Genomic DNA, 25920 nt, shown 5'->3' on the forward strand with positions numbered 1-25920 from the left:
TGTGTATAAATCTTGATAGTAGTAAAGTTCCCTCTTAATTCTCTGTCACAGGAAAATTTGGTTTCAGGAACCTTACAGAGAGAATGAACCATCTTATGGCCTCTCCATCTGATTCTGCCCACAAATCTCTGAGGAATTCAGAGCTTCTAAACAGTGGCATGCTCTTTGTCAGACTCTGACAGACTGTGGCTTTGGCCTTGCACACCTGAACGAGCAAAGTACTGATAAGAGGCATTCACTCCACATGAATCCGTGTACTTGTCTGTCTCCACAGCTGTTTAATACTGGTTCCTGGCCAGCCAAAGATGAGTTTCACAGTCTTTGGAGGAACAGCATCTCTATCTCAATGCTGTTCTTCTCTCCAACAAGTCAGTCACAGTTCTCTGCTGTGGCCTATACAAGCAGGAATAGGTACTATTGCACTACTTGGAATCCAAAGGCCCAGGGCTATTTTCTGAATAGCAGACAGTCTTATCCATGAAGCCCACTAAGAGGACATGTTTTACTGTTTTAGCTCATACCTATTCCTCCAGTGTCAGACATCATGAGCCCTGCCTCTCCTCTCACCTGGCTTGCCTTCTCCCTCTTGCACCCTAACCTACTAATTCCCTAAATCTCAAAGATCATTTGAGCTTTATAAAACTCTTACAGCTACTTCTCCTTGGCAGGTAGGGTAGGGTCCTACTGAATCTTAACACTAATATCTGTAATTCTGAAAAACCACTACAAAAAAAGAAAAATAAATCTATTAAAATATATCTAAAGAAACACAACCCAGACAACAGAATTTGGATACATTTTTAAAAAACATTAAAAAAGAATACTATGACTTCAAAGATCTACATGAATCAAACTAAAAATCTTTTACTTTTGACTTGAGTACTACTAAATTCAAGATTAGCTGTTACCTGAGAGATTTCCTGCTGATATGCTATAAAATGTTCCTTGCTGATCTGTGGGAGGTAGAATGAAGGTATGACTTCAGTGTCCACAAAGTCCAGTCCCCATGTTTTTGTGAAGAAGTCAGATTCTCTTTTTGCTAATGTAGGATCATTTAATGCTGCTGGGAGATTTACTTTGGAATGATATACAGTCCATCTATGCTGATCTGTAACTAGAGACGGGGCAACACATAAACTATGTGAATCACCTGCAAAAGTAAACAAGAGACCTCTGTAAAGTTGGCTCTAAGCTTGCAAGCATATCCTAGAAAAATAAAAGTGCTTATAGTCTATTTTATAGGCAACCAAACTCTTTCTCCATGGTAAATTATTAATAAAAGTCAATTAAATAACCCTCATCATCCAGCATCAATTATCAAAGGAATACGAAGCATAAGATAAAAGATATGTAGAATTTGAGGGTTACAAACTCCCAAATGGGAGCATATAAGCAAAATTCTTTCATTAATTAATTTCTTTAGTTACAATTTCTCTTTTTTCCAAAACTAAAAATACCTCAGCTTTTATTTTAAAGATATACTTTTTTTCCTATTATATTATGGCAGGCATTCATCATTTAAATGCCCTTTGTTCGGCTTTTAATTACGTGACACAATGGGACTAAAGTGTTAATCATAAAGGAAAACACAATATACAATAATTCTCATTATTTACAGATCTGTTATATAAAATTCTGTGAACACCTAACTAGCAAACAGTAAATTACTGTTCCTAGGGTCATAACATTCTCATCAGTCGGTAAATATATACACCTATCTGCTTTTGTTTCTGTGTAAAGACATTATTTCCTATCCACCAGTCATTATAATACAGATTTCATGACTGTCAACATTATAAGCAGTGCTTGCACGAAGCTTTCTACATGTTTTCTCCGTAAAGCACAGTGTTTAGTCACACTAGACAGCAGCTCGGTACTATGTACAGGTCATTTTAAACAGCAACAGCTCCAACAAAAAAGCAAAATGCACTGACATGAAGCAGGCTGCATAAAGAGTATTTGATGCCAGGAGCAGAAACAAGAACTTTAAGCACTCACAGCTGGAACACCTGTGTTAGGCAACTCAGTTCTTTTTACTGCTCTGCACACATCTACAAATACCACCAAAGTACAACAAATATTTAATATTGGGGTTTAAAACACTGTAGGGCCTGGTCTACAAGAGCTAGTTCCAGGACAGGCTCCAAAACCACAGAGAAACCCTGTCTCGAAAAACCAAAAAAAAAAAAAAAAAAAAAAAAAACACTGAAAACACTGTAGGGAATAAGGATTTTTTAAATCCAGAATCTGCAAATAATGAGACCTACAAATAATAATAATAAAATCAAATAATGGTTATACTACATTTTAACTAAATAGCTTTCAATCTGCATCTCAATTTTCAATAATTTTCCAGCTAACTCCTTTAATGGGAATGAGTGAAAAATTATATTCTAATTTTCCAATCTACTATATAGTTTGGGTTTAGCATTATAAAATTTAAGGTTAAGTATATGAAACATGACTACACTTTGAATGATAACACAAATCATTAGAAAAATTACCTGTGGGTTCCTTAGGACACACATCTGGCAGTGACTGCACAGGTCGAATGTGTTTTGCTGGATCTACCTCTTTCTTAAAGAAAACATCACTGCTGCTTCCTTGAGGCACTGGAGAAGATCTGTGGCTTGAAGCCATTGCATAAAACCACCACTCGACTAAAATAAGACACAAATCATAATTAACAATACAAACAAAATCTATCTATAGATATAATACACATCACAAGTAGTCTTTCAAAACAAGGAGCATTTTTTTCAAAAGCCCTCCAAGTATAAACATTTGAATATCTGTGGCTAATTAAGTAAGTTGTTCAGAACACTTAATTTTCTAAGAAACTTTTCCTTGTTTGGAAACAAAAATGAGCATTCTTACTTAATTTTTTATTAAAAGTACAAATATTTAATAATCTGTAACCAAAATATTAAAGATGAGATATGCCATTCATTCAACAAGACTACAATAATGACATACTACCAAAATGGCTAGAATGTATAAGTTTTAAATCCATTTTGCTGGGTTTGGATCTTGTCTTCAGTCACCAAGAGGAAAACCATATGAAATTCTTTAACCTGTGTGTACCTTTTCTCATCTATAAAATAGATGAAAAAGACCACATCTCAAATAGATCTGAAAAATTATGGGCATATATACATGTAAAGTTTAATGCAATCTCAATATTAGTGTTCACAGGTTAGCTATTATAATTATATAATATTCATATTATATAACAAATGCAGTAATTAACATAAAAGCATTAGGAAATACTATAAATGAAACAATATTGCAACTCAGGGTCAAATAACAAGTACTACTTGATTGTTTTATTCTGAAATGTTTAGAGATTATCTAACTAAAGTTGTCCTATATTTGAGATAAATTTAACAAGGCCCCCAAAATTATGTGCTATAACAAATTAAAAAACAAGGTGGAAACCTAGCAAATGGAAAAGAATTGAAAATAGGGACTGGAGAGATGGCTCTGTGGTTATGAGTTCTGGCTGCACTTGCAAAGGACCTGGGTTCATTTCCCAGTAGCCACATGGCAGCTTATCTGTGACTCCAATTCCAGAAGACCCAACACCCTCTTCTGGCCTCTACAGGTACTGCACATAGTACACAGACATACATGAAGGCAAAACACTCATGCACATAAAATAAATCTCTTTTTTAAAGAGCTGTAAATAAGAAACAGAAATACAAAACTATGAGCCACAGCAAATAGCTCATCCATGCAGACTTGCTTCCAGTTTGCTAAAAATTGTATTTCTAAGGGTTACCAGAATATCTATTTCAGCACTCAACCACTTAACACCCTGCGTTGGGACACATGCTTTTAATCTCAGCACTCGGGAGGCAGAAGCAGGCAGATCTTGTGACTTCCTGGCCAGCCTGGTCTATATATGAAGCAGAAGAGAGGGAGGAATAGAGGGAGAAGGGAGGGAAGAAGACACTGATAAGGAAATATACCGTCTCTAGCGGTGTGGCTACAGTCCAGCTACTAAAGACCTAGCTTTCAGTTTATAAGAAAACCGGGAACAGGTGAGTAATGTGTAAACCTCATAAGGGGGAAACAATCAAATCAAAAACATAAGAAATTATATAGGAAAACTGGTCTGCTTACTTACAAGTCTAACAAGTCATTCTAGAGTAAATAAAGAGGCAACAACTAAAAGCAGTTATACTTGACTGAATTCTGTTTGAATAAAGTGGCTTTAAATTGTCCTTGGAACTTTTAATATGGATTGGACATTAGATGGTATTTTGAAATCATTGTATTAGTTGTATTGAAAATATCAGAAATGTCTTTACGCTTAACATTAGAATAGAATAAAGAAATATTTAAAGTAATATATTTATTTCACTATCTGTAATTTACTTTTAAATTATTGAGCAAAAATTTGAATAAAACAAATCTGACAACAATTTGAAAACAAAATAAGTAAAATATATTGAGTATTGCATATTCTTTTGTTCTTTCATATGATTTACAATTTTCAAGGAAAAAGTTTGAGAGAAGGAAACTACATATTTGTAAAATATTAATTAGTACAAAATGTAAGTATCCAGGGGAAAAAAAACTACTCAGTTTGTAATCTACCTCATGAAGGCATTATTGTATAACTTCAAATATGAAAAAAACCTATCAAAAGGTTTCAAAGTTTATATGGCAGAAGAATTTTACCACATATAGAAATTGGAATTCCCTAACTGATGAATGAGGAGACAGCTGCAATTCATTATGAACATTACTTAGATAGCATATAAAGACTAGTTCCTTCTACATTGTAGTAGTTACTGCCTTGAGAAAGCACAGGTATTACAAAAATATTTATAGTCAACTCTAAATTATCCATATAATTTTTTATTATACATAAGCTAACAGAAAGTTCATTTTATTTCTCTTGCCTACTATTTTGAATCTACACAAAACATCTTTCTTTTCTTCTTCTTTTCTTTCTTTCTTTCTTTCTTTCTTTCTTTTTTTTTTTTTTTTTTTTTTGGTTTTTCGAGACAGGGTTTCTCTGTAGCTTTGGTGCCCGACCCGGAACTAGCTCTGTAGACCAGGCTGGCCTCGAACTCCCAGAGATCCGCCTGCCTCTGCCTCCCGAGTGCTGGGATTAAAGGCGTGCGCCACCACCGCCCGGCTTTTTTGTTTGTTTGTTTGTTTGTTTGTTTTTCGAGACAGGGTTTCTCTGTAGTTTTGGAGCCTGTCCTGGAACTAGCTATTGTAGACCAGGCTGGTCTCGAACTCTCAGAGATCCGCCTGCCTCTGCCTCCCGAGTGCTGGGATTAAAGGTGTGTGCCACCACTGCCCGGCTACACAAAACATCTTACTAGAGCAGATAAAATACAGCTATAAACAACTTATGTGAGCATACAAAATATGGGCTTCACTAAACCATGTTCACATGTATGTGCCATTACACTTTGTTCTAATTCATCCTCCATCTCTATGAGGCAAACACTAATGTCTTTCTCCTACTCATCACAGGTGATACCTTACTGCGCAATCTGAAGCTCCTGTCCTGGCAGTCTACAGACACTAAATGGTCTCTCTGTTCCCAGTCTAAATGACTATGCGCAGAGTTTTAGGATTAATCGAGTAAGTTTTCATCGTATTATACTTCATCTCAAAAACTTTTAAAAATTATTACTGCCCAAGCAAATCTCAAATTTCATTAAGTGGTACTCAAGACTTTGACAATCTAATATTGACTTGTCTTCCTTTTTGTATATTCTCACTCCTTATTTCCTGTGAATAAACTCTTCCAGAAAGAGTGGCCCAGTTGTCCTTTGGAACACCGTGCAAGCTGCCTCTTCTAAAACACTCACACCATCTTCTCTTCTTTCTCTCCTAAAAGGCTCAAGGTTCATTTCAGGATTACATACCCCAAGGAAAAAAAACAAATATATACAATTTGAAAACGTGCTTAAAAATAATTTCAACATTGGCCTATAATCTCAGCTACCAGATGTCAGGTCCAAAAGAAATTCAGAACACATGGCTATCTGTGACCTGTCAGCAAACCAAAGGGCATGCTGGCCTCCAGGCTCCCTCAGTATTACAAGTACCTGTTACACACGTCACAGTCCATGCTGGCATCCTGACATCCTGGCTCTTCTCACCCTGCCCGTACCCTAAATGTCTCCAGCTCATGGGCTTCCCATTCCCTTATAACCCCACTATTTCTTTGAGCTATACACTTCCTTAGCCCCTCTCTCCTGCCCCTCACTCTTGGGGCTATCCTACAGAGTGAGTTCAAGACCAAACCCTGTCCAAAAAGAAAAAGAAAAAGATGGAGGTGTTCTGGTTTGCTTTCTACTGCTGTGAAAGACTGTGATCAAAAGCAACTTGGGGAGGAAAGGATTTATTTAGCTCACACATCTCAACCATAGTACATCATTGAGGAACCTGAGGCAGGAACTGGTTCTAGAGGAATGCTGCTTACTGGCTTGTTCCCCGTGACTTGATCAGGCTGCTTTCTTGTACAACCCAGGATGATCCAGTGGGGTGAGCCCTCCCACACTAATCAGTAATCAAGAAAATGATCCACAGGCTTGCCTGCCGGCCAATCTGATAAAGGTATTTTATAAATTGAGGTTTCCTTTTCCCAGATGATCTTAGCTTGTGTACAGCCTACAGAAAATTAGCCAGCACACGGGGACATGATTAAGTGGTACAGCACTTGACTGCCATGCATGGAGACCTTGGGTTCAGTCTCTAGTAGTGTAAATTCAATTATAATCCTAGCATTTTTAAAAGTAAAAAAGTGCAAACAAACTCTGAATTTAGAAGGAAATGGTTAATTAGCTATAGTATAACTAACCAATTAACAATATATATTAATAACACAGTCCTCTGCAGGGACTATGAGCATAGAGCTCAGTCAGTAAAGTGCTTGCCTTGCAAACCTGAAGACTTTTTGAGTTTGATCCTGAAAACCTGCATTAAGAAAACAGACGGGCATGGGAGTGTGCACTTGTAATCCCAGTGCAGAGTGATAAAGACAGGGAAAACCTTGGGCTCTCTAGCCATCAGCCTAGCCTACTTGGCGAGTTCCAGACCAGTGAGAGACACCACCGCAAATTCTCAAAGGCTCATGGTACCTGAGGAACAACACCCAAGACTGTTCCCTCTGGCTTCCACATGAATATGCACACATGCACACACAAACACATATACATACATATGTATGCCGTGCATATATCATTTTATGTGTACACACACAACTCACACAAGAAAAATACACAAAGAAACAAAGGACATTGCTAAATTATCTGCTTTGCTAAATACTACTGTCAGTCACATACCATAAGCAAATGTGATACATTTTTCCTTCTCACACACAAAAAAAAAATAGGTCTATTAGAATTCCTTTAGTCAAAACAAGATAAAATGACTTCCTAATCCACTCAACCACTCATTCAAGTTTACTCCATCAGAGTCAGTGAAAGATACCATTGTTACTTCTCATGACAAACGCCCTGGCTATTCTGGAACTAGCTCCGTAGAATATGCTGGCCTCAAAATCAGAGATACACCTATAACTCCAAGTCCAGGGTATCCAAGACCATCTGTGGGCACATGACACACACAGACTCTCATGCAGACAGGCACAAATATCCCCATGCACAATTTTTACATGCAAACACACACACACACACACACACACACACAGAGAGAGAGAGAGAGAGAGAGAGAGAGAAAGAGAGAGAGAGAGTGTCATTCTTTAAAGGTGGGGAAAAAAGCAAGAAAAAACTATCAGACCAAAGTGCACCAGTAAACTAATCATGAATATCAGAAAAACAGAAGCCTTGAGATTAGAAAAATCAGGAAATCACAAGTCATACCAGAAAGCAGTATCAAGTCAACAACAGGAGTGAAAGTCGGACTGCAAAGACTGAGTTGGAACAGATTAGGAAGTTAAAAAAGAAAAAAAAAAGTTCAAAATAAAATAAAAACACTGTTCAAATCCAGATGAATTACAGCATTTAGGAAGCTGAGGAGAACTACAAGTTTGAGGCCAGGCTGGGCTACAGAGCAAGACCCTGTCTCCAAAAGAAGGTTCAGCTACTACTTCAAAAACCTCACTTGTGGTATCATAAAAAAAGAACATCTAGCAAATCTGTCTTATGTAAAAACATTCTGTGACTATGTGTAATGTACTGGAGACAAAACAAAACATTCACAGTGATTTTACTCTTCTTAGTGGGTGACAGATCTTCCCTGACAACTGTCCCGTCTCGAAACATATCATCCCAGCTCTTCATTCCTTTGGTACTTTAATTTTAGAGTACTTTTTCATGTGACAGGGGACTAATTTATTTTGTTCCCTGCTTTCCTCACTCTACCATAAAACTTACATTTGCCTTGTTTACTGTCCTATACTGCACCTAGCACTAAGTCTAAGAAATGTAAAATCTTTATGAATGTTCACTAGAACAAGTAAATGAAAACTGTGGGAAATTAGGTAAGGTTCCATGAGCCATTAACAATGGCTCCATGGGTTCATATACATTCAAGCACAATATAAAACTTAAGGCCGTAACATATTTATTTATATAATAGCACTTGATTTTCTAAAACTCGATTCCAGCTCTCTTTCTTGAAACATAATACACTGCTTGAGAAGACTGACCACACAGACTTAGACGTTTGTCATTTACTAGCTGTGTGACATCTGATAGCTTTCTTATCACCAGACATTTCAGTGTCCTCATTTATAAAAAGAAATAACACATAGGAATGTTGTAAGGTTTAGGATCTTTTGTAAGCTCATGACACAATAATTGGAACATGGAAGAAAAAATAACTGCAACTACTATTACTAGTATTATATACATCTTCGTTTTAAATAACAAAAAGATTAACATTCATACTTCCCCATTCAAACATTTACACTTTAACAACATGGACTTCCATTTCCTTGTTTAGTTCTAATCTTGAGACTTGGAGTGAGAGGGGGCTATGGAGACAAGAAACAGAAAAGCAGCCACATCACAGAAAAAAGGTTCTCATTGCACGCCCATAAAAAGAAGAGGGCGAGTCCTGGAGAACAATGATAAACCTGGAAAAGGCAGGAGAGAGAATAAGTAACTCAACAAACCCAGGGATTAGGAGGTACTTTAGGCTTATGTCCCAACTTGAGATCAAGACAGAACTAGGCCATGACCCAGCAGAGTGACCTAGAAGAGGGAGTTGCTTCACATCCTTCTCCTGTGTCAAATGTTTTTATCTTGGGAAGTTAGGAAAGAGATCAGCTTAGACAAAAACTAGATTGCTTCACTCCCGTGAGTTCTAAGGGTTTTCTGAAGTCTCGCATCCAAAAGGAAGTGAGGTATGCATTATTAATGAACAAAACAAAGATGTCATGAAAGGAAGCGATATAAAAGTAAAAAAATTACATCGTCATCAGTATTTTACTAACCATTATGTAGCTCATAATTGGTTGCCTCCATTCAGATTATTTTGCTGATCTTCAAAACAATCTCATAAATAAATTATGATTTTCATTATATGGTAAACGCAATAGGTTCAGAAGTAACTTGGTTTCAAAAATATTTAGGTAATTATGACTATAGGATTTGAACTCAGACTTTCTGATCTAAATTCCATGCTTGTTTCTATGCCTCACAGTGCCTCAGTTAAAAAATAAATTTACTCTACCATCATTTATGTCTTCCCTGGGGGCGGGGAAAGGGGGCTTTCTGAGACAGTCTCACTAAGTAGTCTAAGTTAGCCATGAACATTTTTAACATAAGCTGACCTAGAACTTAGAATCTGCCTGCCTCGGTCTCTCTAACACCTGGAGCATGGGCATGGATCAGCACACATGGCTATGTCTTAAAATAATAAAAAGTAAAAGCCAAGGGGCTGGAGAGATGGCGCAGTGGTAAAGTGCACTGGCTGCTCTTCAGTTCTCAGCAGCCAGCTGGCAGCTCACAACTGTCTGTAACTCTAGTCCCATATCCAAAACCTTCTTCTGGTCTCTAAGGGTACAGACACACGCATGGTACAAAACAGACAAAACACCCATACACATAAAAACTTTGTAAAAAAGTAAAGTCAATGCCAGCTCACCAAGAACTGAAGGGTAAGAACGGAGTCAGACCAATGAGGAGAAGGAGTGACATGGAGCAGTTCTAGAAATGGCAAACATGACGTGCAAAAGATTTGAAAGAAAAAGAGTCTACTGCCAGGTACCACAAGTAATTCAAAATGTCCTGGAAAATTACATACTTGGGAGTGTGGGGATTGTAGAGTGTCTTTGAGGCTATAAATAAGAAATGTGAACTTCATCTTAACTATAAAAGAAAGTTAAAAATAATCTAAGAGACAAAATGATCAGATTTACCTTTTAGAAAGACCAATGACTACAGCACAGGGAATATTAGAGAAAAAGACCAGGAAAAAACACACACACACACACATAGAAATCTTGCAATAAGCTAACATTAGATGCCACTGAAGTTGGTCTCTAGATAAGGAACTTCAGTTATGCTGATGTATTAAGCAGTTCTTCTGAGGGAGGGAGAAAGGAAGACAGGCAAGCAGGGACAGACACATTCGTATTTCTCTTCTCTCTAGGAGCTGTCACTCACTGTTTGCTGCTGTGGAATAATCTTGTGCACTGTGAAGATACATGGCTTTCACTGCTAATAAAAAGCTGATTGGCCAATGACTAGGCAGGATTTTCATGGCAGAGAGAATGCTGGGGAGAAGGGTGGAGTCAGAGGAGACACCATGAGACACAGAGAAAGATGGGACAGTATAGATGAGGTTAACAAGCCTCGGGCAGCACAGAGATGAATAGAAATGGGTTAATTTAAGTTATAGGAGTTAGCTAAAAACAAGTCTAAACTATTGGCCAAGCTCTTATAATTAACAAGAAGTCTCCATGTGGTTATTTAGAACTGGCTGGTGGGACAGAAAAGTCTGCCTACAATTCCCTACCTTGCTACCTCTATATTGGGTTTGATAAATTCTATATACCCCTTTCTAATTTGTTCTTCTGAAACAACTCTTCCAGAGTATGTTAGAACTGACAAAGCATCTTCAAGCTAATGCTCTCCCAACTTAACTATTTGGCTCTCCAGACATACCATCTTACTACACATAAACCCACTTACATTGACAATAATTGTGTAATACAGAAAATTATCAATCACACTCACCATTTTCGAGATGAGAAAACTGAAACTCAGAAACATTTAATAATCTCTCTAAAGTCTTATGGATAGTAAATAACAAAAACGAACTTATATCTTTTATCATCAATTTAGCTTATTAAAAACTAAGTCATCTCTCCAGCCCCCAAAAAGGATTTTTTTTTCAGATTTGAAAACTAAACAGACTCAAAAATATCTACATTATATCAAATTCTTTCCTTTTGCTTTGCCTTCAACTGCGACCAGGCTAAAGAGAGTTGCTAGATGACTTAGGCACTTCCCTCACCCACCAAACAATAGCCAATGAGACTACATAGCAATAGATCAAGTCCTTACCAGAGTCATGCAGATCATAGGTTTAAACAATACTACTGATACTTTGATTCACTAGTCTTTTCTGGCGGGATGCAGGGTACAGGATAAAGGAGTGTCCTATGCATTATATAACACTTATTAACATCCTTCCTTAGCTGCTATTGTGATGATCAAAATCATCTCCAGATACTTCCAAAAGTTCTGTGCAGAACAGAACCATGCTTGGAGAGTTACTGCTTTAGACGTTAGGACTTGGAAACTTTAAAAAGTAAGCCTCCAAACAGCCTTGTTAATTACAATGTTTTAAACTGTTTCTACATTTTGGATTTTTAAAAACATTATCAATGTAAGCACTAATCCAACTTCTCACTGACCCCCAGCTCACCAAATTAACTCTTAAGGTCACCAAAGCCGTTCATACTTTTTTCTTCTCCAAATCTTACACCGACACAATCTATCAGTTGTTTACAATATTCTGTTTTATTCTGGGGATCAGCTGCTTGCTCCATGATCCAAATTTAAAAAACAAAAAATACTGTAAATGTGAATTGATTTTAAAATAACTTTTCACAATAACAGATTTGATGAGCTTTAAAGCATCTTCAAAGTTTTTACAATGTCTATGTAGATAAGCTCAGTCAGCACTTGTCCTAACGTTGGAGGAATGTCCCGTTCTTGACCAGTTCTGATAGCATAAGGTCAAATACACACACAAGAATCTAAGCAAGTGCAGTAGCCAGCTCACCCCAGCCCATTTCATCACTTTATAGAAGTACATCATAGTTCCCAGCCAAGTATCCCAGAGATTCAAGTTTCTTCCCTTCAGATTTCTTCCTCTGGTCTCTGCTGTTGAGACAAGCAGGAAGTAAGCCAACAGAGGCCTTCAAGGTCTCCACCAACTTGACACTCCAGTATTCAGTAGCAAAAATCTTTCCAACTTCTCACTGGCTCCCAGCTCACCAAATTAACTCACGATCACCAAAGCCATTCACACTTTTTCTCTTCTTTCTCCAAATCTCACATGGACACAACCAAATGGTCTATCATTTTTTGTTCGTTTGTTTCTTGTTTTTTTGTTTTTTGTTTTTTGAGACAGGGTTTCTCTGTGGCTTTGGAGCCTGTCCTGGAACTAGCTCTGTAGACCAGGCTGGTCTCAAACTCACAGAGATCCACCTGCCTCTGCCTCCCAAGTGCTGGGATTAAAGGCGTGCGCCACCATCGCCCGGCAGTCTATGATTTTTTTACGATTTTTTTTATTCTAGAGAGCAGTTGCTTACTACGTGACCCAAATTTAAAAAAGAATGTATATTGATTTTAAAATAATTTTTTAAAAGCTATTATTTCACATCATTTATGTGAAAGTCACATGTTAAGCAAATGTTGTGATAAAAAGTAGATTAGTGGCTGCCTGGAAGCAGGTGGGGGTTTGTGGGAACATGAGGAGTAACTGTTAACAGGTATGAAAGGGTTAAGGAGATGGTGTTCAAAGCTCACAGAATGGTGGTGATCACACAGTAAATATACTCAACCCTGTATGGAAAGTAGCCTGTGGTGGAGCTCCTTCCCTGTCATTCACAAGGCCCTGGATTACACCTTCAGCACACTTGAAGAAATAAGTAAAACCAATACACTGGATTAAAATGGATGAATGGAACAGTAGGTTAACTCCATAAAGCTGTTTTTAAAAAGAGTAGGAAAAAAGTTATAGCCAACCTTACTGACAGGAAAAGCAGTATGATTAAGAATAGGTTCCACAAATTGTCCTCTCATGGGTTATATAAGATCTGATTTAATAAAAATTCTTCATAAATAAAATTTAACTTTTCCAGAACATAAACATATGCACACTTAATCCTCTTTTCCTAGTAAACTTTAGATAATTTTGCCAGTTATAAATTTGAAAACAATGAAAACCATTTTTGAAAGCCAAATCCCGTAGTAACAATACAAGTACAAATTATACGGGTATTGACAAGAAACCACCGGCAGTGTTTACAGTTTTACTGTGAACAGACTGTTACTTTAAAAGCTCTCAGGTTGCCAGAACACAGTTTAAAACGGGCCAATTCACAATAAAATTGTAAGCCTCTGCTGCCTCGGCCACAACTATCAGGTACACGTTGATCAATTGTACTTAATGACGATCAGTGTAAAGCATCAACAGCCACTTCTAGGAAACCCAACTCACTGTAACACATCACCCCATCTGTTCCACTCTACCAGGAAATCAAGGTACCTTTCCAATTAGAGCTCCCCACTTAGAAAACTGAATGGCCATCAAAATCCACAGCTTAAGTTATCGCTTATGTTTCCATACACTACAAATGATCTATCGTGATTATCACCTGCCCAGTGAACACTTATTGTTACGACTGGCCTGAGTTTAAGAAACCAGAAATGGGCCCAATTAAAGAACAGAAACACTCCAATTTAATTCTTCGAAAGTAAAAGAAAATCTCTATAGAGACCAAAAACTAAAGCTGGCTTAAAAGAGGAATTTTTAAAAACACTTCACAATTCTGATAGGCCAAAATTCTAAAAATATCACCCTATACTATACATGGACAAGCCAAATGGCTAATTATTATGATCAGGCAAAAGTTCCCAAACAACCCACGAAGGACAGGGAGGGCCCCCCTTTGTATCCATGCAGACAGTAGGAAGCAAAACTGGAAGAATAAAAAAAATAAAGAAAGAATTAAACTATTTAAACTACAGTGTCAAACTGCAAAACACCTAGTTCTGCGGGTTAGTGTTCTCCAGAGGGTTTTGTTTTTATTCGAGAAGGCTCCAAAGGGGGCAGAGGGCCCGGCTGGAAGGAGAGGGAAAGTTTGAACTCGGAGGAGCGGTGCGAGTTCCCGATCCGGGATCCGGGCGAGGGGCGAGGGGACGAGAGCCGCACCTGCAGCAGCGGGGCACAGCTGCCGGCCCAGATCCCGGGGAGCGCCGAGAAGGAAGTGCTGGCGGCGGGGGGGAACGGGAGTCCCGGCGGGGTGTCGGGCGCCCAAACTCGCCCGGCCCCGGACCCCGAGGGCACGGAGGGGGTGAGGGAGCTCGGCCCTCCCGGCCCCGGGTCGGGAGAGGGTGGCCGCGGAGCCCGCATCCCGCACCTACCTGCGGTCCCGGGCGGCAGCCCCAGACGAGGCCTAGTGCACCGCCGCCTCCATCCCTCCACGTCGCGCCGAGACTGCTGCTCCGCGGCCGCCGCCGCCCTGCGCGCCGGGCCCGAGCCCGGTTCCCGCCTCCGCCCCGCGCCTGCTGGCCAGCGGGCCCGGGAGCACAGGGCCGCCCTCTCGAGCCCAGCGCCGCTCGGGGGCAGAGCGGCCGCGGCGGGCCCCTCACGTCTCGCCCGGGTGTCCTGTCAGCCAGCAGTTTCCCCCGGGTCCGCAGCGCCGCCTCCGCCGCTGCTGCCGCCGCCGCCTCTCCCACATCCCCGGCCTCCAGGGGAGCCGCCGCCGCCGCCGCGCCGCGACCACCGCCCCCGGCGCCTCAGCTCCCCGCGCCGCCGCCGCCGCCCGCCTCACGCCACCGGCCCGGCGCGGCTGGGTCCTCGGAGAGCGCGCAGCAGGCCGCCGCCAGGCCGCCGCAGCCCCCAGCCCACAATCCACCGCGGCTCCGCCGGGGCGGGAGGGCCGCGGCCGGACCGGGGAGGGGGAGGCGGAGCGGCGCGCGGCTCCGAGGGGACCTGGCGCGGCCGCCGTGGAGCCGGCGTTCCCTGAGCGGGGACGACCCCGCGCGGCTGCCCCGCGCCTCGTCTGCTCGTCCTCTCCGAACCGCGCTGCCCCTCGCGCTGCTCCCCCGGCCCAGGCTGCCCGGAGAAGCCGAGCGTTGCCTTCCGCCTTCCCCGGCGGGCGGGCGGGTGGGCGGGCGCGGACCCCTCACCCCCCACCCGCTCGGACCAACTGACTCCCAGCCACCCACACCTATTAGAGCACAAGCTCAGGCCTCTCCCTACTCCTCAGCCCCTCGTGGTAAACAAACATGGTTGGGTTTCCAAAATTAATCCCTTTCAGAGGTTAAAGGTCAACTCCAAAAAACTCACTGACCTCCAATACTTGAGGCCTTTTGAGGCTTCCCTCCCATCCCAGTTCCAGACCTTGCAATCCCTGTCACATTGAGACGCTTAAATTAGCTGTGCCTGGTCTTTAAAAGGCTGAAGAACTTAGGGTGTGTGCTTAGTATTAAAATCATTTGTGATTCCTAACACCATCTCAACTCATGCTGAGCTTAGAGAAGATTGCCATCTTAAACTAGTAAAAATACAGTCTGTAAAATAGGGAAATAGATACAGACATATATGTATGTAAATATATACACATATATATTTATATTAAAGTCTCCAGTCACCTTTGGTTGAGTCATGAGACTTGTGACTCAGAGAGACCACAGTATGGAAAAAAGAAAGAAAAACTTTACTCACTTGAGGGTTTGTCTTCATTTTATGAAGATCTCATTACTTTTTTGAGACTATTTTTGCCTACAAATAAATTTCACACTTTTCAATAGTCTATTTTACAAAGCAAAAGTGAAAATGTAACTAGGTAGGTGGCTGGCAAAAGAAACGGGTACAAATGTCGGTAAGTCCCTTTGGAAGCTGCTAATAGCTCTAGAAGATAGTTTACTCACCGAAAGGGTGTGATTGAAGAACGGAAAGGACGCGGGAAGAGAAACACAAACAAAAAGAGTGAAAAGAAAATTCCTGCTTGTATTTTTTTTTTAATTCAGCTCTCTATAACGGAGCCAGGCCCGGTGGAGCACTCCTGTAATCCCAGCATTTTGCAGTAGAGACAGGACTGCCAGGAGTTCAGGGTCATCCTCAGCCCACACAGGGAGTTCAAATCCTATCTGGGCAATGTGAGAGTCTATCTCAGAAAAAGAAAAGGAGAAAAGTATCTACAATGTCATAATAAAGAGGGTGAGAAAACACCCAGTGTATAGTAAACATGGGTTCTAGTCTGCTTCTCGTGATAAACACCCTGACCAAAAGCATCTTAGAGAGGAAGGGTTTCTTTCATCTTTCAAAGCTCAGGTCACAATCAGTCAAGAATGGAAGCAGAGGTGAAGAATGTTGCTGAATGGCTTATTCCCCCTGGTTTGTTCCTCTTGCTTTTTTATACCACCCAGGACCACGTGCCCCACCCATTGTGGGCTGAGCCCTCCCACATCAATCGTCAAGGGAGAAAATGTCCCAATGACTTGCCTTCAGGCAATCTCTCAGTTAAGCTTCTTTCTTCCCAGAGGACTCTAGTTTGTGTGGAGATAGCAAAAAAAAAAAAAAAAAAAAAAAAAAAAAAAAAAAAAAACAACTAACCAGCACACTATATTTAACTACAAAGTTTTCTTTGAGGTCCTCTTAAATCCTCCATCTCTTATAAAGCTAGAGGAGTTTACATAGAAGCAGGGTATGATGATTACCATGGCTGGTGGGGGAAGAAGTCACAGCAAGAAAGTGGTCCTTAAACTGGAGGTTAAAAGGAATAAAATGTCATGGTTCATTGCACAGCAGAGTAGCCGTAGTTAACAATGCGTATTTCTAAAAGAATAGGTTTTCAATATTCTCAGCTTTTAAAAATTTATTTGAAGAAATAGACACGTTAGAGTGATTTAATTACACCCTATTTAAAATCCCAAGTTGTTTCAGTTTGCACTTGGATTGGTTGATGAGAGCCTTGGGTGTTTCCCCACCCTGGAACAAGACAAACTGGTTTGCCTCCTACTGTTGATAACTTGCCCTAAGAAGAAACTGCTCTGTGAGTGTTGTGTTTATTCTTTTCCATAGCCAACAAAACGTTTATTTTTTTTTTATCTTGCCACAGAACAGTTAGTAAGCTGAACTCTAAGCAAATGCTGATGATCATCTTTGCAAAATGAAAGCAAATTAGCAAGTAGTTTGGTTTAACAGGAAAGTTCAGAATGATAGGTTTGGTTGTTATCTCTTGAGTCGTTTTAGCATTGGAAGAAATGCTAAACTACAAATATGTGTAGATACACTACTGATGCTCATTTTCAAAAATTAAAATTAAGAATCTGGTAGAAGATGCTGCCTTGCTTAGCTACAATATTTCTAAAAGTCTACTTGGCATTTTTGCTCTGTTTGTTAATAAGAAAAAGGAACAGAAACCTTGTTCAGACAAGGTATCCCTATGTACTCCCGGCTGATCTAGAACTTGCTATGTAGACCAGACTGGCCTGGAACTCGCAGATATCCTCTTGTCTCTCCCTCCCAAAGGCTGAGACTAAAGGCATGGCCGATGTTCCCAGCTAAACAAATCTTTAAATTAAATAAATAAATTTAAATAAAAAAGGTCAGGGAGGCTAGAAAAATGGCTAATGGTGTTTAAGATTCTTGCAAAGGAAGGAAGTTCAGCTCCTAGTACCTAGGTAGGATAGTTCGAGCTGCCTGAAAATCCCACATCCGGGAATCTGATACTCTCTTCTGGCCTCATTAGGTATATACACACACAAATACACACAGTGAATCATGCCTGTAATCCCAGCACTTGGAGCCTGAGACAGGAAAGTCTCTGAGAATTCAAGACCAACCAGCCTCAGCTACCCAGTAAGACCTTGTCTCAAAAAGAAAAAAGAAAGAAAGAGGGAGGGAAGGAGGGAGGGAGGGAGGGAGGGAGGGAGGGAGGGAGGGAGGGAGGGAAGGAAGGAAGGAAGGAAGGAAGGAAGGAAGGAAGGAAGGAAGGAAGGAAGGAAGGAAAAGATAGAGAGAAGAAAGAAAGATCATTAAAGATGAGGCTGGTATCAGATAAACAACTCCTGGGCATTTACCCAAAGGATTCTTCAGTCAACATACCACAAAAATGTTTGCACATCCACCCTGCACTACTCACAATAGCCTGGAAATGGAGCCAGCTTACATGATCATCAACAGATGAATAAAGGAAATACGGTACATATACATAATGGAAATTTATTCAGCTATATAGGAACATACCATGACAGTTGCTGGAAAATTATTGTGTTAAGCAAAATAAAGCCAGACTCAGAAAAATAAATACGATGTGCTTCTCTCATAAGTGAAACCTAAATTTAAAATTATATTTATATACGAGTGTGTGAGTATTTATGTGTGTGTGTGTGTGTTAGTGATCATGAGAGAGAAGAGGAAGAAATCCCAACAGGGTGTGGGGAGTAGTGGAATATATGTGTATGGAAGCCAAAAGAGCACTACTAGGGGGTGTGGAGAACCAAAGTGGGGGTCAGGGGGCATCAGGGAAGGAAGGCAGTGGAAGAGCAATGAGACCAGATGTGACACGTCTGTACGAAAATGCCGTAATGAAACCCATTTCACTGTAAGCTAATGTTAAAAGTTAAGTTTTGAGAAAACACACTCTGGAGGGGGGGAAGATAAAGCTGGGCATGATGTGCAGGCCTGAGATCTCAATACTCAACAGGTTGAGGGGGGCATGTGCGCTGTGTGCATGCACCTGTGTACATACACACACACATATTGTGTGTATGTGCGTGTGTACACATGTGTGCGTATACATATACATAGAAGCTTGTAGTTGCCCAGTGTCTTCCTAGATGGTTGTCCACCTTACTTACAGAGGAGGAAAGGTTTCTCGGTTGAACCCACAGGTCTTGAATCAGCTGGTTTGGCTAGTCTGTTTCCTCAGGGGATTTCCCTCCCGGTGTGCTATGAGCACAGGCAGCAGCCACACTGCTCAGCTTTTGTGCCCATTCTGGGAATCCAAGCTCCAGTGCTCATGCCTAAGCAGCAGGTGCTTTACCCACTGAGCCATCGCCCCAGCTGAAGGCTACCATTTTTAAGGGTTCCCTTGACAGAAGCTACACACCCAAGTGTCATAAATGCACAGAGGAACAGCAGGCACCAGGGCAGAGCGCAAATAGAAAATAAACACATTTTACAATTTAATACGAGAGGGATATCAGCCCATCTTCTTATCACAATGGTACCTTGAGTCTGTCATATGAAAACTCACCCAAGCTCTCTAAGATGCTTCTCAGCCCAATATGTGTACTCGTGGCTTGAGTGTGTATAAATCATTGCTGTGAGCAACGTTGTGAGCCCACAGGCTCTTGAACTGAAACTGTTCTGGTAGTTATTTTACCCAGCATCTGGATTTTTGATACAGCGGCCCAAATTGTTTTAGCCATTCCGTTTAAACTATTGTGAAATGCTAGTATTTTAAGATTCCTAGTTGATGTCCAGTGGTGGTGGTGACACACACCTTTAATCCCAGAACTCAGGAGGCAGAGACAGGTGGATCTGTGAGTGTAAAGCCAGCCTTGTATACTAAATACTATACTATACTTCTGTACTAAAATACAAACTAAATATATATAATATATGTCATATAAAATAGAAAATAAAATATATATCTGTATATATTTTATGATAGTGTGGTGGTTTGAAAGAAAATGGCCCCCAAATGGAGTGGTACTATGAGGAGGTGTGGCCTTGTTAGAGGAAGTATGTCATTGTGGGGGTGGGCTTTGAAGTCTTTTTTGTTCAAGATTCCCTCAGTGTGACAGTCAGTCAACTTCCTGTTGCCTATAAGATGTAGGTGTAGGCCCAGTTTTCCATCTAGACTGTTGATCAGCTCTATCTCACCATCTGCTTCCCAAATAACTTAGTATTAATCTTAAAGGCTCAGCTCATAACATAGGTTCAACTTTTAGCTAGCTCTTATAACTTAAATTAACCCGTTTCTATCAATCTAGGTGCTGCCCCAGGTTCATTTACCACATCTGCATACTTCCCATCCTGCTCGCTCTGCATCTCATGGCCTCTCCTCCTGACTCCCTGAGACTCCGCCCCTCTTCTTCCCAGCATTCCCTCTGCCCCGAAAATCCTGCCTAGTCATCAGTCAATCATCTTTTTGTTAACAATGAGAGCAACCCATCCTCACAGTGTACAGAAGAATTGTTCCACAGCATGTACGACTCTCTTAGTTCCAGCGCCACGTCTGCCTTCACATCACCCTGATCCCCGTCATGACGATAATGGACTGAACCTCTGAAACTGTAAGCGAGATACTCGAATGAAATATTTTCTTTATAAGAGTTGCTGTGGTCACGGGGTCTCTTCACAGCAATGTAAACCCAAACTACAGACAGTAAGACTCTAATCTGATACAATCTGCTCCGCCCCCCCCCGCCCCGCATCAGCTGCTTGATTTTCATGAACAATTATTTAACTCTGTTGAATTCCTCTGTTCTCTTTGCCTTTGATAGTTCACATTTCTATTTTGATTACCATCATCAGCTATCATTTATGAAGAATTCATTGTACTTCAAGCAGAGGTAAAAATCAGTCAAGACGGTGTGGTCTATCAGCTTTCTATTGTGTAGAAATTACCACTAACCCACCCAGCCCTTGGAAGCACATGTTTATTGTGTTGTGGCTTCTGTAACTCCCTTTCCTTTCCCCACCTCCTCTCTCCCCTGGGCTCGAGAACTCACAACCTCACAGTCCTTTTGCCCTGACTGCAGAATGTTAGAGGCCTGTCTCCTTAATGGCTCACAAAGCTATGATCAGGGCACCAGTGGGGCAGAGTGTTCATTGGAAAGCTTGACTCCTCGGTTAACTGGGTTTGGCAGAACTCATCTTCCTGCACTTACGGAACTACACTCTCTCCTGCACTTACAGAACGGAGCCCTAGCTTCTTGTTGGCCCAAGGCTGCCCTCAGTTTCTAGAGGACCTGCAGGCCCTGACCGAGGGGATTTCCCTAATGCGCTGATTAATCCAGCAAGCCAGTTTGGAGTGCCTCCACCATCCCCAAGTGAATATCTGCTAGCTAGACAGTGATACCTTTTCATCTTTGCCATAGTTTGTGCGTTAGAAGTCAGTCACAAATGTCCTTCACCATCAAGAAAGAATTACTGGAAAGTGTCAACATCCGGAAGTAGGAACCCGGGAAATTACCTCAATCCGTGTAAAGCCAGTAATGGCTAATGTCACAGGTCTGGGAGCTTGATGGACCCACTTCAGCTGGGCCACAGCTTCTTAACCTCTGGGTTGCGATCCTGTGTGGGACTGTTAACTGATGTTGGGGACTGTGAAAAGCTTGGCAATAGTAAAAGGTCCCTAAACACACAACGACTAAAGATTAACTCAAAATCAAACACGCAATAAATCTGAGTTGCTCGGGCAGTGTTTGCCCGTGTTGTACTTTTAATGTCACGACAGCTTTGGTTCTGAGCACAAGGCTTGAGTGATTGGCCCTGCACATGCCTCGTGCCACACAACACCAGCAAATTCTGCCTGAGACACCTCCGCTCAGAGTCAAGGTTTCCGGAGGAGAGGAGATAAAGGGAGAGGAGAGGGAGGGTGGGGAGGGAGGGAAGGAAGGAAGTGAGGAAAGCTTGCACAGTTCCTGGTCAGGGAGGAGACACAGGTGCCACAGAAGCAACTTTCCAAAGCAGTTGGGTTTCCTCCTTCCTGAGTGAGCCTAGAGATTGAGCATTCAAGAGAAAGGCTACTCAGAAAGAATAATCCTGGCCCCTCTCCCCACCCCCACCAAAAAACCCAAAAAATCTAGAAGAGGTGTCCAGACCAACCAATGTAATAAACCACAACACAGAAATGAAACAAGCATTGAAAAAAAAGCAAACCAGCCAACACAACCCTCCAAATGATTCTGACTCTTCAACTACTAACCACAGAAAAATGGGAAAAATAGAGTTGTATGGAAATAAAATCTACACAACAATTCCAATTCCTTTTTTTTTTTTTTTTTTTTTTTTTTTGTAAAAAGGATTATGGACATAAAAGAGGACACAAGCAAGCAGGTGAGTTCAATCCAGACCCACATCAGGGTCAGCAGTGCTGAGAGAAAAGACTGAAGGTGGATGAGAAAATTAACATCATGGATGAGGAAATCACCAGCATGAGAGACAAATTCAGCAAGAAAAATGACATTAAAAATACAAGAAACAGAAATTGGAGAGATGACTCAACAGTTAAGAGCACTGGCTGCTTTTCCAGAGGATTCAAGTTCAATTCCCAGCACCCACAATCATGTGTAACTCAAGTTCCAGGGGATCCATTGCCCTCTTCTGACCCCTGTGGGTACTGCACACACATAGTACACATAGAAATTCAAGCAAACACTGTTATGCATAAAATGAAACAAATAGATCATTATAAAATTTGTATATAATAAAAATATAAAAGCAAAGCAAGTAATAAATATAAATGAAAAACTCAATGACTCTAATAAAAAACACAATGGTAAGCATTACCAATAGACTCAATCAAACAGGAGAAAGACTATTAGGAATGGAGGGCAGGATTGACAAAGAACTGTATTCAAGTATCAACAAGGAAAAATAAATAAACAAGCATGACCATAATAGCCAAGAATGATGCTACATGGTCAAGAGTCTAAATCTAAGAGACCCCAGGATAGAAGTACAAACCAAGACCAAAACCGATAAAATCGTAGTGAAGAAATCCCCAAATCTAGAGAAAGAAATACGAATTCAAATACAAGATGCAGTTAGAACTCCAAATAGATATGACTGCAGAAGAAATGCCCCATGGCACATTCTAGCCAAGACACCAAAATTACAAAGCAAAGGAGCTGTGTTTAAAACTATAAGGGGCGATAATACGGCTCAGTGACTAAAGGTGCCTGCCACCATGCCTGACAACCTGTGTCCTATCTCCTCCAGGAACCCATAGTGGAAGAAGGGAACGAATTCCACAAGCTGTCCTTCGATTATCACATGTACGCAGTGGCATGCACAAAACCACACACACACACACAAATAAATGCAATTGTTAAAGTTTTATATAAAAATGCCAACTCACAAAAGGAAAAACATTAGAATGACATCAGACCTCTTGTCGGCAATCCTCAAAGCCAAGGAATGAAATATTTCAAGCGCCGGGCTGTGGTGGTGCACGCCTTTAATCCCAGCACTCGGGAGGCAGAGGCAGGTGGATCTCTGTGAGTTCGAGACCAGCCTGGTCTACAAGAGCTAGTTCCAGGACAGGCTCCAAAACCACAGAGAAACCCTGTCTCGAAAAACCAAAAAAAAAAAAAAAAAGATTTTGCTTTCATAGATAGATTGGCTTCATTATGGGGAAAAGTACTATAAGTCTTTTCTATGCTCACCCCAAGCATATGTTGAGTATCTTTAGATTTCATTATGTTTGGTATTAAAAAATTGATGTGTGAGTTGCTGACTTGTGCTTCATGAACTTTGGTTTGAGATTAAAACACAATTCTCAACCATTTCTGAAATGCCTTCAACACATTTCTGCCATTTTGTACCATAAACAAGAAGCGACGTCTTCAGCATTGACAATTATAACATCAAAATATTGACCACTGGGCCATGGACATGACCCAGTAGATAAGGCATGCAGTAGAAGGAGAAACCTGACATGCATTCACACGCTGTGGTGTGCACAAGCATGTGCACATACACAGAATAAACAAATACATTTTAAAAGGAAAGGACGGATCTTCAACCTAAAGAAAACGCTGGTCAAGACTGAAAGTTTTTGAAGGTTCTCTTTGTCCTGTAGCATCAAATATTCAGCCAAAGTTTAGTTGTAAAAACAAATTAGTACATCCACATCAGCCTACAAATTTGCTTTCAGGTTTGTAAATGGAAAAATCATATGTATATTAAATAATTGATTTAAATCACATCCCTGTTTTATTTATGACCAGAAAATGTTTGTCTTGTATTTTATATACGTACATACCTGAGGTTGCATCAAAATTTCTTGAACAAAATTCGTGTTTGTAATTCAGTAACTGAATTAAATGCTGAGTGAACACTTTTTCCTTCCCTTTTCTCCTCCTCCCTTCCTTGCTCTGTTGATCTTGATTGATTAGAAGTACTGCTCTGTTGATCTGGATCAATTAGAAGTCCTCGCCGGCTCTACCTTTCAACTGCTACTTATCTTGTGTACAGAGGTCATGTATGTCAGTGTGTAGTTGTGCATCTAGTGTGCTCAAAATCAACTCTAAGGTCAACACCTGATAGCGTTCACAGAGTATCTGTACTTTAAGCTTAGAAATATTACAATGATAATTCTGTAACACTAAAACTATATATATCAAGTGTAGAAACCTGCAGAGCTTAGAGAATATTACTGGATCAGCTTTTTTTTGTTCCTTTAACTCATATTCATATTTAACATATACAAGCTGCAAAATTACATATTATGGCACAATGTTATTCATGAGTTCTGGGTATTCATTCACATCCGCTACTTACTGGCTAAATAATTCTGGACATGTTATCTAAAATCTCTAAGACTAAGTTCCTTAAAGGTGTGGTGATGCACTTCATGAGCTTGTTGGAAAGTCTATGTTTAAAATTTTATTTAAATAGCATAACTCAAAGCCTAATTCCTCTGGTGGTCCACAACTTTGAAACGGACTATTTTTCTACAGGAGCTCCAATGATTTTTTTATTACATTAGAAGAAACCCAGATGATTCAATGATAAATCTAAAATTAAATTGAGAACCTGTTTGATGCTGGGTGTGGTAAATGCATATTAATACTAGCACTGGGGAGAAAGAGGCAGAGGTTTCAGGCCAGGACTAGCTCCAGACTTGCTGCAAGTCTATTGGCCTTTTTCTCCATTGCTAGTATCACCCATGGGAGCCACCTCATCTGGCTTCAAGAATCTGCAAAGCCTTACAAAGTCCCAAGGCCAAGGGAAAACGCTTTGCCTGGTGCTAAGGTACAGGTTGGGAGTGATTCATAGCCCTTTACAGATGGCTAAGGCAGGAGGATTGAAAATGTGCAGCCTGCCTAGGCAACAGAAGGAGTTCGGGGCAACCCTGAGTATATAAATGAGACCATCTCAAGATGGCTCACTGGTGGGTTGTCATTACCAAGACTGGGTCAAAGCCCAGTGTTGAGAGAGAGGAGAGAAGGGAAAAAGGGAAAGGGAGGGAGAGAATGAGAAGGTGAGGGGGCAGGCCTTTCCCAGAGACCTTGATAGAACAAAAAAACTTTCACATAAAATGCTAATGATAATTTGTTATTGTATATGATATCTTGTTATATATTATGAGTTACTTTTCTGTTGATGTGTTAAAATTGTCTGGGAAAAGGCATCTTAAGAAAGGAAGGTTTCATTTTGGATCCTTGTTCCAGGGTGAAGTCCATTGCAGTGGGGAAGACATGGCGGCAGGAGCGTGAGGCAGCTGGTCAGGTTGTGTTCGCAGTTACAAAGCAGAGTCGTGTCTTCTTTTTGATTCAGTCTGGCAGCTAGAATGGGCCTCCCGACCTGAACTAATCTAATTAAGAAAACTCCCCAGCAGGCAGGCCCTGATGCTCCCTCCCTAAGTGGTTCTGTGTCTAGGCTAGTCAACTATCATCATAAGCCATCACAGATTATTCTTCCGAGGGCTGTATTAATGAAACCCACAAAACAGGAAGTGGTGAGAGATAACTATGGATGATGAGGGTGAGA

The 25920-nt window shown here is 40.9% G+C and overlaps 1 protein-coding gene across 4 annotated transcripts in view; it reads right to left on the bottom strand.

Moving 5' to 3' along the window:
• The window catches only part of Vps54 (VPS54 subunit of GARP complex), an 82810-nt gene extending 67745 nt beyond the window's left edge, over positions 1-15065 (bottom strand). For 2 of the 4 annotated variants that reach the window (XM_057771244.1, XM_057771246.1), the window contains exons 1-3: positions 14604-15065; positions 2505-2660; positions 909-1150 (exon numbers count right to left, since the gene is read on the bottom strand). In XM_057771244.1, the coding sequence (XP_057627227.1) occupies positions 909-1150; positions 2505-2640 (378 nt within the window). In that variant the 5' untranslated portion in view covers positions 2641-2660; positions 14604-15065. Of the gene's footprint in view, positions 1-908; positions 1151-2504; positions 2661-14603 lie in introns of those variants that run through there. The other 2 variants (XM_057771245.1, XM_057771247.1) reach the window with 2 other exon arrangements.
• Positions 15066-25920: the final 10855 nt, after the last annotated feature.

Source organism: Chionomys nivalis, chromosome 6, assembly GCF_950005125.1.
Source record: "Chionomys nivalis chromosome 6, mChiNiv1.1, whole genome shotgun sequence".
In the NCBI taxonomy this organism is placed as follows: Eukaryota; Metazoa; Chordata; class Mammalia; order Rodentia; family Cricetidae; genus Chionomys; species Chionomys nivalis.